We start from the raw sequence: 13,336 nt of genomic DNA on the forward strand, positions 1-13,336 counted from the left end.
TATATTATATGGTAACTCAGTTACGTCTATTCTGCATCGAACATTGTACATATGTCTATACTGAACACTGACCTCATTTTTTTTTTTACTTCTAATTTACATGCTCTGTTATTTTATTTCATACTTATCTTGTCTTGCACAGTCTCTGGAGCGTAACAGTAAGAAGCATTTTGTATAAAAGTATTCTGTACTTCTGTATGACAACTATTAAAGAAACTTGAAACTTGAAACTTGAGAGGGATCCTAGGGGAATTCCGAAGTACAGTAATCCGTTTCAGTTAAACTGATTACTTTTACTTTTCAAGTTACTAACCATTGGAGTAGCGATAAGCCAATGGCAAGTCACATTTTGAAAGAAGGAGTGTTTATCTTTTGCTTGCAATGTGACGCTACGAACCTGTGTATAAAGAGCGCATGAAAAGGTTTTTTCTTTTTCTTTTTGTGACTTTTTTTATCTTCATTTTCAATGTTGTGCGGTGTACGGGACTTGAAAAATGAAAGTTTTAAATGCGAGCTTTTCCCTATGATGGCCATGCACTATCTTGTCTGTTAAGAGCTGTGCTTGGCTCTTTTTGGCTCACTTTTTGTGATGATTTTTAAACTATAGAGGTTTATTATTGTTCTTCTGGAGAAAGATGTTGACTTTGATGAGTTTTTATATCCGTGCTTTATTTTTTTCCTGGATTGGATCTTTCCAAGACAGTATTATTGTAACAACTTTTTCTAATTAAACCAAACTTTGTTAAATACTTTTATTCAACTCTTGGACCGCGTTCTTTTACGAGCTCCATCATGATCTTTCAAAACGCTGGCCATGCCTTGCTTTCATCTGAGGTAAGCGTGATGGAATTAAATATGACTGGGTAGCCTGATTACAGATTCAATCAATTGCTGGTTACTGCTTCTAGCTAAAGTTATACCAATGACTATTCAGTATTCTTATGTCTGTACCCGGGTTGGAGTCAAAAGTAGGGCTCTGATGTGGATACCCTTGTATTGAGCGTGTTTTCGACCTGGTCTTATGGAAATTATTATTAATATTATACACTAATATATATATATATTTTTTTTTTTTATTGGTATTTTTCCCCCTCCTTTTTCCTCCGATATTCTCCCATCCCAATGTTAGTTGTTATGCCAATTCCCAATCCCCTTCCTGGTCGCTGCGCACTTACCCCCCACAGTCGGTCTGGGAGAGTGGAGGCTATCACGTGCTTCCTCCGACACACGTCTAGCCAATCAACCGCTTCTTTTCACCTGGCAGCGCGGACTCTCACTGAGAGGGTGTAACTGGTGGAAGGATATTATACACTAATATTATACTATTATTAATAGTACTAACTATTAAATAGTATTGCTGTGAATATGACTATTCAATTAAAGGAGTTTTCCCAAGCAGACATTCTGTTTATTACAAACAATAAAGAGGTTAACAACTCTTCTAAGTTTATATTTCATATGAAATGGATAAAACTAACCAGTGACTATGAAATGGGAATTAAATAAAATACAGACTTGGCGACTTCCATGAAGAATTAAGCCAATCTCCTGGAAGAGATTCCAAGCAAGCACCAGAGACTCTGTGTCAGCCAGTGCATGAGATTTATCCGCGGCCTTGAGATTCTTCACAACAGGACGCTGTGGTGAGGGGTACCAAGGCTATTGGTCAATGGACTTGTTGAACTAATCAGAGGTTCTGGGGCTTAATACATGGCGTGATTAGGATTGAGAATTGACTCGAGAACTTAGCGAGTTTAGCACCTCGCTGAGGGATATCGAGCGGCCACAGGGTTCTATCTCAAATCGGTGTTGAGATAGATAGAGACACCTGTAGCTCTTAACAACTAACTGTTGAGTAATCATCAACACACACTCTCCTTCCACAGAAATAATGCTCCATAATCAATATCTGCTCAGACATAGTCTGGTTATTATAACACATGCAATATGAAGGACGTCTGGAGGAGAGTGTAGAGGGGAGCTTAATAAAGCTAAATCGGATTATACAGTGATGTTTCTTTTAGTTTTTGCAAGTGAGCATGCTGTTCTTCATGCTGTTTAGCTTCTGTTGCCAATCCTCTCTGTGTATGCCATGAAATTCGAGGCTCAGAGTAGCTCAGGAATGTGAGAAATAGGAGGGGCAGGCCTGGGAATTGGCTGCAATCCCCTTTGTCCCCCCCCCCCCCCCCCCTCTGCACCCCTCCCTGGACCCTACCTCCCTTCCCCTAACCTTCCCCTAACCCAACCCCCCCCCCCCCCCCCCCCCCCCCCCCCCCTCTCCCGACACAGTACAGGTACTCACAGGCTGGTCAGGACATGTGGTGGCAGAGGACAACTGTGCGACGGTCCACATTCTGTCATATCTTTTGCACATGTCGTGTCTTGGCCTAGAAAGATGAGTAGCTGTGTTACATGCTGCAACATATCCATGGTTGTTGGAGGAAGGAAAAACAACACATCTGCTGAACCTGCTGGTCTCTGACAAGAACAAGTTACAGGTTGAAAAAACCCTCAGCTCGGAACTAGGCAGAATCTGCATATGGCTCGCTGATAACAAACTATCATTACACATGGGCAAAACAGAGTCCATTCTCTTCGGTTCAAATAACAAACTCAGCAAGACCGACGGCTTCTCAGTTACAGTGGGTGACAATATTGTCACAAGGAAAGATGAAATTACCTACCTGGGTTCCATCCTAGAGGCTAATCTCTCCTGTGACAAAATGGCATCCAATGTAATAAAAAAAGTCAACCAACGAACTCGATTCTTGTACCGGATCTCCTCTCTGGTAAACAAGAATACCCTGAAGACTCTGGCAGGAGCACTCATTCAGGGGTACTACGACTATGCTTGCACCTCATGGTACCAAAGCACCTCAAAGGCGCTAAAAACAAAATTACAAACATCTCAAAACAAACTGGTCAGACTACTGCTTGACCTTACTCCTAGAACCCACCTCACCCCTGCCCACTTTGACAACCTAGGATGGCTTAGAGTAGATGACAGAGTACAGCAACTTGCAATGGGCCTGGTCTACAAGATACACTACACGACCAAGGTACCCATGTACATGGCAAAATACTTCCCAAAGGTCAGTGAATACCACGATCACAACACCAGAGGGAGCTCCACAAATCATGTTAAACCCAGATTCGGCTCAAATAAGGGACTAAACACGTTTCGCAATTATGCCACATCAATGTGGAACGCCCTACCCAAAGCTGTAAAGGAATGTGGATCACTACCCACTTTCAAAACCTCTCTCAAGAGACACCTACGGGAGACTGCAATTCAACACTGGCCCCTGTAAATATCCTAACCCAACCCCCTCCAATGTACAGTCATTTACCTAGTATGGTTTTGTCAATAGTCCAATGTACAATTGTGTTTGTTTGTACAGAGTCTCCCCCCCCTCAATGTACAGTTTTGCTTGTTTATACAGTGTGCCCCCCCCCCCCCCCCCCAACCACCTCCAATGTAAATTACCCAGTATGGTTGTCAATATCCCAGTGTACCCAACCCCCCCCACCCAACCTCCTCCAATGTACAGTTTCTACGTCAAATGTATATACTCCCTTTTCTTGACTCCTTCTGTATCACAAACAGTACTGTATTTGCAAATCTGGTATGTCATAAATGTATAGATGTAGCAGTACTGACTATCTGTATGTCATGTATGTCATATATGTCCTGATGAATTGAAAATGGGGGACCCTGGTGGAAACAAGACGAAAGTCTTTCTCTGGTCTGCATCCCCTTAACAATTGTGTGTATTGAGCTGTACTGTATTGTACCCATTCTGCAATCTGTTAATAAAGTTTTCAATCAATCAATCAATCAATCAATTCAATCAATCAACTCCTTATAGAGTTTCTCTGTGTATTTTATCTGGGGAGTCTACCCCAAAATAAACATCTATTTTGGACATGGCCCATGGAAAGATACATGAAAAGATACTATCAAATGGTTCTTAATGTATCATTTGGCCAGGCTACGCAGAGCTGTGTACTGCATATATCTATACCTATGTATACCTAAATGTTTTTTTGTATGTCTTGTATGTCATAAATGTCTTGATGAATTGAAAATGGAGGACCGTGGATGTAAACAAGACGAAAGTCTTTATCTGGTCTGCATCTTCTTAGGAGTTGTTTGTATTGAGCCGTACTGTATTGTACCCATTCTGCAATCTGTTAATAAAGTTTGCAATCAATCAATCAATCAATCAATGTGTGTTAGATATGGCAATAAACTATTATCTTTATTTGTTGTTGTTGACCAGGGGTGAAACTGAGCAGCTTGCTGGGCAAGAAGGGCAGTCTGGATAAGCTGCTGAGCTACTGGGACGTGGGCTTCTTCCTGGGGGCCAGCATCCTGGCCTGTGACAACACCAGGGTGATCCAGGCCTCTGAGAAACTATTCAAACTCAAGGCCCCCATCTGGTAAGGATGCACATAACATGTTCTGGCATGAACCCACAACACTCAGACCACATCTCCCAACGATCTCCGTCTCATAGTACTCAAATAACATTAATATAACACGTAAAATGTTCTTTAGATTAGATTCAGATTTATTGTCATTATACAACACAAGTACAGTACGAAAAGAAGAGAAGAAGAAGATGTTTTGCATCCAACCAGAGTGCAAACAGTAAAGTGCAATATTAATATACAATGTACAGGTGATTAAACTGGATATAAAATATATAGATTAGTACTACTGAGTAATAGTGCGTACAGTATGTTGTAGTTGAGTTGTAGTATTAATATGTACAGTGATACAGGTATAAAGTAGTAGTAGTAGTATTGGGCAGCAGCGTAACTAGCAAGTGTAGGTAAGGAATATGTACAGATATAGATATAGTATCTACAGATATGCAAAAAGGATTATATGCAGGTATATTCAGACTCCTTCACCACCACTGTGTAGCACCCAACCTTGGGCTACGCAGGCTGCCTGTTCCTTATGTCAAGCAAGCAGTGCAAGAATGCGGAAGCATTCTACCGAAGTGGCGTGCGGTAATGCGCCTTTCATTTTCCTTCGCCCAGCGCCCAGGTGCGTGCACCGGCGGCGGCGTGCTCGCTCAGGTGCGTGCGTGCGCCGGCGTGCTCGCGCGAGGTGCCCGCGCATGCGCATGAGATCCCGCCTTGGTTCGACACGAGCGGAGCTCAATATATATAAGTCACCGCCCCTTATTCAGTATCCAGAAATAGCTCAATTGGCAAGACTGCATGGCTGTGGATCCTACGGCTCGTTTGCTGGCGAGTTCGAATCCCATCAAATATTTTTTTTTTAACGTGATTTTTTTTTTAACGTGTATTCTTTCGCCGGTTAAGGTTAGGCATGGTTATGGTTAAGGTTAAGGTTAGGCATTGTTTCGGAGTTGGTTAAGGTTAGAACGGTTAAGTTTAGGAGCTGTTAAGGAGCTGGTTAAGGTTAGAGTTTGTCAAAGAGAATGGCAATATTCTTTCTATGGTTAAGGTTAGGCATGGTTAAGGTTAAGGTTAAGGTTAGGCATTGTTTCGGAGTTGGTTAAGGTTAGAACGGTTAAGTTTAGGCGCTGTTAAGGAGCTGGTTAAGGTTAGAGTTTGTCAAAGAGAATGGCAATAGACAATAGCCTATTTCCGCGCGACAGCTCCCAAAGCGGGCCTGAAAAGAAAGGCGCTTTACCGTAGTGGCGTGCGGTGACGAATGCTTCCGCATTTTTGCACTGCTTGCTTGTCATTATGCTACACGCGCGAATGGCTGCCATACACTGTCACCAGGCACACATCACAATGGCCGAAAGGCTCAGGAGACAGGGATTTATATCAGCCAATTAAGGGGGAGGGATGATTAGGTGGCCTTGGTGTCAGATACCTGATTGGGAATTTGGCCAGGAACATCGGGGAACCCCCTACTCTTCGCGATAGGCACCCAAATTCAGTTGGGATCTCGGTTCCGAAGGAAGGACGGCACTCGCAGCTGTACAGTGTCCCTATCACCGTAACAGGGGCATTGTTACTGCCAAGTCACGGACAGAGTGCTCCCTGCTGGACATCAACACCACTTTCCGACAACGGCCTTGACCAGGGCTTCAATCGGTGATCTTCCGGAGCTCTACCCATGTAGCCACACTGTCAGACTGGATTGCACGGAGTGATGTACTGGTGATGTGTTGGGACTATTGCTTCAGAACACAACATCTAGGTCAGGACATAGTTAAAACATAAATTCCGTAGTCCTTAAAGCTGAATAACAGCCCTATCCTGTTCTCTGTTTTGAAAGCCCTACCTCTGTGTTTGTCTGACCCCAGGTATCTTCGCTCATTGGTGGAGACCTTTTTGATCTATCAACACTTCAAGAAACCTGGTGTGGAGCAGCCGGCACCCAAGCAGGAGCTGGTGGACTTCTGGATGGACTTCCTGGTGGAGGCCACCAAGAAAGATGTCTCCTCCGTCAGATTCCCTGTGAGTAGCACAGGCTCCGCAAACAAGGGTTGGGCGATATATTGGTGGCAAGGTATCATTGTATTGTATTTTATCTTAGTACTTTTATCATGTCTATTTTATTATCTATTCTATTATTATTTGTATTTTTTGCACAATCGAAGCGGGCATGGCCACCTTCATTTCACTATATGTCTTATGTGTATGTATGTGATGAATAAACCTCTTGAATCTTGAAAACTATATCATGGTCGAAGCATGTAGGGCATCCATAACAATATGGATTTGTTTTATGTTCTGCAATATATCAATATTATCATTTATTGTCTGTTAGTTTTTATATTGTGAATTGTGAAACACAATTTTGTTGTCTAGATTTATATTAAAACGCTAATATTAAGTCTTAAATTCTTACATCAATTACATTTTCCATGTTGATATACATGTGTCACTATTGGTAGTGTTCCCCTTGATCATCATGATGTATTTCCCCTCATATCAACAAGCGTCTCTGCAAAGCAATGCTCCGTTCTTTGGAATGTCTCCCCAATGCTCTTCTTCTGTATTTAGAATCCCCCTGCCAACTTGTGGTGGATTTTAGTCCTGACTCCTGACTGGATCACATGTCATCCTCTTATCTCTCTCTACCATTTCTCCCCCTTCGCCGTTATTCACGAGTATCAAATCAAGCAGAGATTACAAAAAACATCTGTCAACCACAGTTCTAGATGTACTTTCTATTTCTCTTTCTTTCTTTCTCTCTCTCCCCCCCTATCCACCCCCTCTCTCCACTTTTGTTCATTTGGTTGTCTGTGTTATGGAATGTATTCCTGGTGATGAGTCTCACTCTCATCTTACCCAGGTGCTGATATTGGAACCCACCAAAGTCTACCAGCCATCCTATCTGTCCATCAACAACGACGTGGAGGAGAACACTGTGTCCATATGGCACGTGGCTCCTGATGACAAGGCAGGTGTCCAGCTACACCAGGTGACACTGATTTCTGACACTGACTGATTTACCAGGGTTTCTTGTATTATGGATCAGGACTCAGTTTTGGTCACACAGGCATTACGTCATACGTGTACGGTGTGATGTAATGAGCCTGTGCTCCAGTGGTGTTCATAATGAGAGAAGATTTGTGTGGCTTAAAGGCATCCATAAGAACAAATACTTAACTTTCATTTCACACATTATTCAAAACATCAACAACTACATGGTTTTTTGGTGCTACATGGTGCTTCAAGAACTAACCCCCAGGGATTAAAATGAAAATCACATGGTTTACACCGTTTTCCATAATTCAGTATAGTATCAGAATAGTACTTCTGTGATGAGTCAGTCTACTATATAGATAGTTATTAATATTTATTATTGTTATATTGTAGAAATGTGTGCATTGAAATGTCTGTAAAGTTTCGACGACATTGAAAATGAGGGTGACTTCAATTGTCTTTTCGAGAATAAGTAAAGGTTTAAATTCATATAGCAATCCTACCTGCCTACTATATGTATGCAGTCATCACAGCCTCTGACAAGCCGTCAGTGTTGGTGTCAGTCTGTCATGCTGATGCCTATTGTTTCATCCCGCTCCCCGCAGCACAAGGGCATCCATGAGTGGAACTTCAGCGCCAAGTCTGTGCGAGGCGTCAGGTCTGTATCCTCCGCCTGTCCGCCCACATAATGTAGCTTTCAAGGAATTTATTCATTTTTATAATTTCACTGAACTGTATTTAATACTTCCTGGAATATGTGACATCAAAATTACATCATACTTTAAACCAAACTCTCAAGCCAAATGAATTAGTTTACTTAATGATTAATGAATGAATGAATGAATGAATGAAAACTTTATTAACAGATTGCAGAATGGGTACAGTGCAGTACAGCTCAATACATACAATTGTTAAGGGGATGCAGACCAGAGAAAGACTTTCGTCTTGTTTACACCAGGGTCCCCCATTTCCAATTCATCGTAGTGATCATTAATTATTATTATATGATATTATATGATAATTAATGATTATATGATCATTAATTAAGTAGTCAATTGAGTTTATAGTTTTGCTATATGTGTGAGATTATGGACATAATAAAACTGTAATGCCATCAAACATGACACTTTTTGCCCTAGATGTTGCTGTTTGACGGCATTACAGTTACAGATTCTACCTTTAAGTACATGTAAAAACGGCCACACTCCTGTTACCTGCCACGGGTGGCATCATGCGTCAGTGACCACATAATGAATGTCAGAGGAAGTGGATTAGTCATCGTAGGGCTAATCACACACTCCTGCACACCCCTCACCGCCACCCCCACCCCTCCTTCCCCTGCTACTCCTCTGTCCTCAGAGGCCATTTAGTGGCACACCGGATGGTGGAACTGGAGGGCCTTGCTCAGATGTTGCTAGGGAACATCTCGTTCTCGGTGCCCACTCACCCTCCAGTGGCTGAAGAGGATGCAATAGGAGTTTTTTAGCGGCGAGGGAGAAACACAACCATCCATAGTTGGATGAACACAGGCATCCATAGTGGGATGAACACAGGCATTCTTTTATCCGCCTGCAGAACTCTGACCTTGGTACATCGGCTGGCAATGTCTGAGCACTTGACTGGGGAGACCATGTACATTGTGTGTGTGTGTGTGTGTGTGTGTGTGTGTGTGTGTGTGTGTGTGTGTGTGTGTGTGTGTGTGTGTGTGTGTGTGTGTGTGTGTGTGTGTGTGTGTGTGTGTGTGTGTGTGTGTGTGTGTGTGTGTGTGTGTGTGTGTGTGTGTGTGTGTGTGTGTGTGTGTGTGTGTGTGTGTGTGTGTGTGTGTGTGTGTGTGTGTGTGTGTGTGTGTGTGTGTGTGTGTGTGTGTGTGTGTGTGTGTGTGTGTGTGTGTGTGTGTGTGTGTGTGTGTGTGTGTGTGTGTGTGTGTGTGTGTGTGTGTGTGTGTGTGTGTGTGTGTGTGTGTGTGTGTGTGTGTGTGTGTGTGCGAGGAATGGATGTTTCAGAGCCGTGCACATCTTGTACCGTTTATTGTTCGCTATTATGAGCAGCTGTGTAAAACAGTAAACATATCACTGTGTTCCTTTGAGGGAAATATGATTTATGCAATGAGTGGGAAGGCGTCATTCAAACAGTTTCAGTTCAGTGACTTAGGGTTATACCTGTTGTTGTTGTTGTTGTTGTTGTTCATTATTGATCTCTGTGAATTCCTCTTTCCTCAGTATCTCCAAGTTTGACGAGCGCAGCGCATTCCTCTACGTGCTTCACAATGCGGAGGACTTCCAGATCTACTTCTGCACAGAGATGCACTGCAAAAAGTTTGTATTACAATCAGTCTATTCTCCTCTTCGTCTGTCTATTCCTCTTCTATCTATCCATCGGTCTGTTCATCTGCCTGTTCATCCTTCTGTCTGTCACTCAGTCTATCTGTCTATCTGTCTATGTCTCACTGAGTCTTGCTGCCTACCGACAGACAGCATTATCCAGGTCCAGCATTATAAGTCGCCTGGTAGCGTCCCCCCACAAGACTTGTGTGAGTCATCGCATCAAAGGACCAAAGCACATGCAGGCCCAATCAGTGAGAGTCTGTGACTCACTACAGGTGTTAGTGTGTTATTGCCCTGGACTAGAGAGGGGCGGGGGGAGGGAGGGAGGGAGAGAGAGGGAGAGAGAGAGAAGAGAGAGAGAAGAGAGAGAGAGAGAGTGCATGAACACGTGCATTGAAGTGTACCGTATATGCAGAACACCTGCATGTGTACAACAAGGCACACACACACACACACAGTGCATGTGCGATAATGTGTACAAGGCTGGCGAAACACTGTGGTATTTCACAGCTGCTGTGTCGTTAGCATGCTAAAGGTTGTCTCGTGCTTCATGTGTTTGTGTGTGGGAGACGTTGTGTTAGCATGCTAAAGGTTGTCTCGTGCTTCATGTGTTTGTGTGTGGGAGACGTTGTGTTAGCATGCTAAAGGTTGTCTCGTGCTTCATGTGTTTGTGTGTGGGAGACGTTGTGTTAGCATGCTAAAGGTTGTCTCGTGCTTCATGTGTTTGTGTGTGGGAGACGTTGTGTTAGCATGCTAAAGGTTGTCTCGTGCTTCATGTGTTTGTGTGTGGGAGACGTTGTGTTAGCATGCTAAAGGTTGTCTCGTGCTTCATGTGTTTGTGTGTGGGAGACGTTGTGTTAGCATGCTAAAGGTTGTCTCGTGCTTCATGTGTTTGTGTGTGGGAGACGTTGTGTATGTAAGTCTGTACGCACACTGAGCGCCGCTGTCGCATCTCTTCTTCCTCATCAGATTCTGTGATCTAGTGAACAGTCTGACGGAGGAGGCCTGGAAAGGCCCGGAGGAAGGCGAGTGTGACGCCGACGCCTTAGAGGTGAGAGGTCAAGGCATGATTCACCGTATTCGGCACATACAGTGAGTGCACAGGAATTAGTGATAATTGTGGTGAGGGGCTTTTAACCCTTTGTCATGTGGCAGTGAAAGCGTTAACCTTCTGTCGAGTCGCAGTGAAAGGGTTAACCATTTGGTAGTGTGGCAGTGAAAGGGTTAAATGAGACATATCATGTATCTTTACAACAGGTGTGTATAGGGGCGGTTAGGTGGCGTAGCGGAGATTGCGTTCGTCACCAACCCCGAAGCTGTGAGCTGGATTCGCCTGTTCGAATCCAGCTCACAGCTCCGGGGTTGTCACCAGCTTGGCTGGCCGTTCACACTAATACAATTGGCTGTATTAGAGGGTGGGAGAAGCTGGTGGGGTGGGTCCGGGTTGTTGTAAACAGCGACTCCTACAGTTCGGTCGGGGCGCCTGCTAAGCGCGGATATAGACAGGGTCAATTTTCAGAAAATCATAACCCTGAAGGCATTTCGTGTTTATTTTTGGTACACAACATTTCTAGGGGTATTAAGGGGTGCTGAATCCAAATCTGCTGTATACCAAGCTCAAAAATGTCAAATAAGGCCTCAAAATTGATAAATCCAACATGGCCGCCAGCGCCAGGCTGAAATCTATTTAAGTGCATATCTTTTTGACTAAACAAGGTAGAAACATGAATGAAATGTGTTTTTATATGTTTGCATACATGAGGAATTTAAAATCATATCCTGATTTTAGATCAGTTGTGAAAATGTTGCTTGAAACTCATATTTATAGCAGAAACTGTGGTCGTTATTGATGCATAACTCATCAGCCAAATAAGAAAGAAAAGCAGGATGATCCCAGGCCATGGATTTATTCATCAAACTCTTTTCTCTTGATTTTTGTTAATCAACATGCCATGTATGCAAATTAGATAGTCCTTAATATGCGTACAGTAGCTTAGGTACAGTCATTTATTGTCAGTCATCAATCGTATTCAGGCAGGTGTCGCAGGTGTCTTGCAGTTGCATGATTCATCCAATGCCACTTTTCCTGAATAAAATAGAATAGATTATAATATAATAAAATAAAAATATTATTTTACCATATCAATATAAGTGAATGTTCAAGTTTCTTTATTAGTTGGCATACAGAATACGGAATACTTTGCATAAAATGTTTCTTTCTGTGTTGCTCCTGAGAGTGTGCTAGATAATAACAAGATAGTATAAAATAAGTATAATAAGTATAAAATAGAAAGTCAAGAAGTCAAGTACGTAAACAAGTGTAAACAACAAAATTGTTCAGTGTATCTATACAGTATGTACAGCTGGTACAAAAATGGTGAGGTATAGCTTAGCTTGTGGTGCCACCTTGTAGTGGTGAGGTGCAATAAGGAATGAGAATGATGTGCAATTTCCTTACCAATAATATAAATATAAAGTGTAAAGTGTGTCTAAAGTGGTAAAGTGGGTGCTACAGTGTGTTGTTTATTTAAATGGGACCTGCATTGCTATTCCTAGCACTATTTGGGCAACTTTACACAATTCCTGTGAGTCTATTGAAGACATCTGTAAGTTTTTTTTCAAAAAATAATTCTAATCAAGTACTCAAAACCATCATTTTTCAGCCTCAGGATTTCAGGCTGTTATGGCCTGGCTTTGCCCATAAGCACTTTGAGTGAAAGTCAGCCCACACAGTCTGCGACTGGTATATATATGTATATATATATATAGATAGATAGATAGATAGATAGATAGATAGATAGATAGATAGATAGATAGATAGATAGATAGAGAGAGAGAGAGAGAGAGAGAGAGAGAGAGAGAGAGAGAGAGAGAGAGAGAGAGAGAAGAGAAGAGAGAGAGAGAGAGAGAGAGAGAGAGAGAGAGAGAGAGAGAGAGAGAGAGAGAATTCACGTCCTTGTGTGCGTCCAGCAGACCAGGGGAAAAAGACAAGCCGTTATTGATAAGGCCCTACCCTCTCTCTTCCTTTCTTCTTTTTTTCTTTCACTCTCTCCCTCTGTATCATTCTGCTCTCCGCAGGGCGGTGTTTCTGTGCGGGGGGGGGGGGACCTGCGTGCGGAGTGTTTGCACAGTGGTCTCTCTCTCTCTCTGTCTCTCCCTCTCTCTCTTCCTCTCTCTATCTCTCTCTCTCTCTCTCTCTCCCTCGCAGAGTGCATGCAGAGGTGTCGGGTTTCACTCTGCCTCCCAGTATGAGGAAGTGGTTTCCACTCGCTGTGTAGTCTAGGTAGATTGTGGGCGGGCATTAGCTCCAACCACAGAGCCAATCGCATCACTGTCCGCTTACCCAGGCCCCGGCGACGTCACGATATGCCTCAAATCAGGATGACCTAATTAAATCTAGCAGGAAATGGTCTGAGCTGTATGAGAGCAATCCGCCAATATGGTATTTAGACACAAAAACACATTGATACTAACTCCTATTACTATAATACAATGCTAGAGACTGAAAAATGACATTTATAATGCATGTCACCTTTAAGTGAGTGTATGTGCGCTGTGGGTGTGTTGATGGTTTGCTTATTGTT

General features: G+C 42.9%; 1 protein-coding gene across 1 annotated transcript in view; it reads left to right on the top strand.

Annotated features, from left to right (window-relative positions):
• Positions 1-13,336, top strand: part of map3k5 (mitogen-activated protein kinase kinase kinase 5) — a 112,029-nt gene that overhangs the window by 62,588 nt on the left and 36,105 nt on the right. Inside the window, exons 9-14 of the mRNA XM_084313723.1 lie at positions 4,284-4,443; positions 6,300-6,453; positions 7,295-7,423; positions 8,034-8,086; positions 9,648-9,743; positions 10,722-10,803. Coding sequence (XP_084169849.1) covers positions 4,284-4,443; positions 6,300-6,453; positions 7,295-7,423; positions 8,034-8,086; positions 9,648-9,743; positions 10,722-10,803 — 674 coding nt within the window. The remainder of the gene's footprint in view (positions 1-4,283; positions 4,444-6,299; positions 6,454-7,294; positions 7,424-8,033; positions 8,087-9,647; positions 9,744-10,721; positions 10,804-13,336) is intronic.

Source organism: Notolepis coatsorum (assembly GCF_963971535.1).
Source record: "Notolepis coatsorum genome assembly, chromosome: 5".
In the NCBI taxonomy this organism is placed as follows: domain Eukaryota; kingdom Metazoa; phylum Chordata; class Actinopteri; order Aulopiformes; family Paralepididae; genus Notolepis; species Notolepis coatsorum.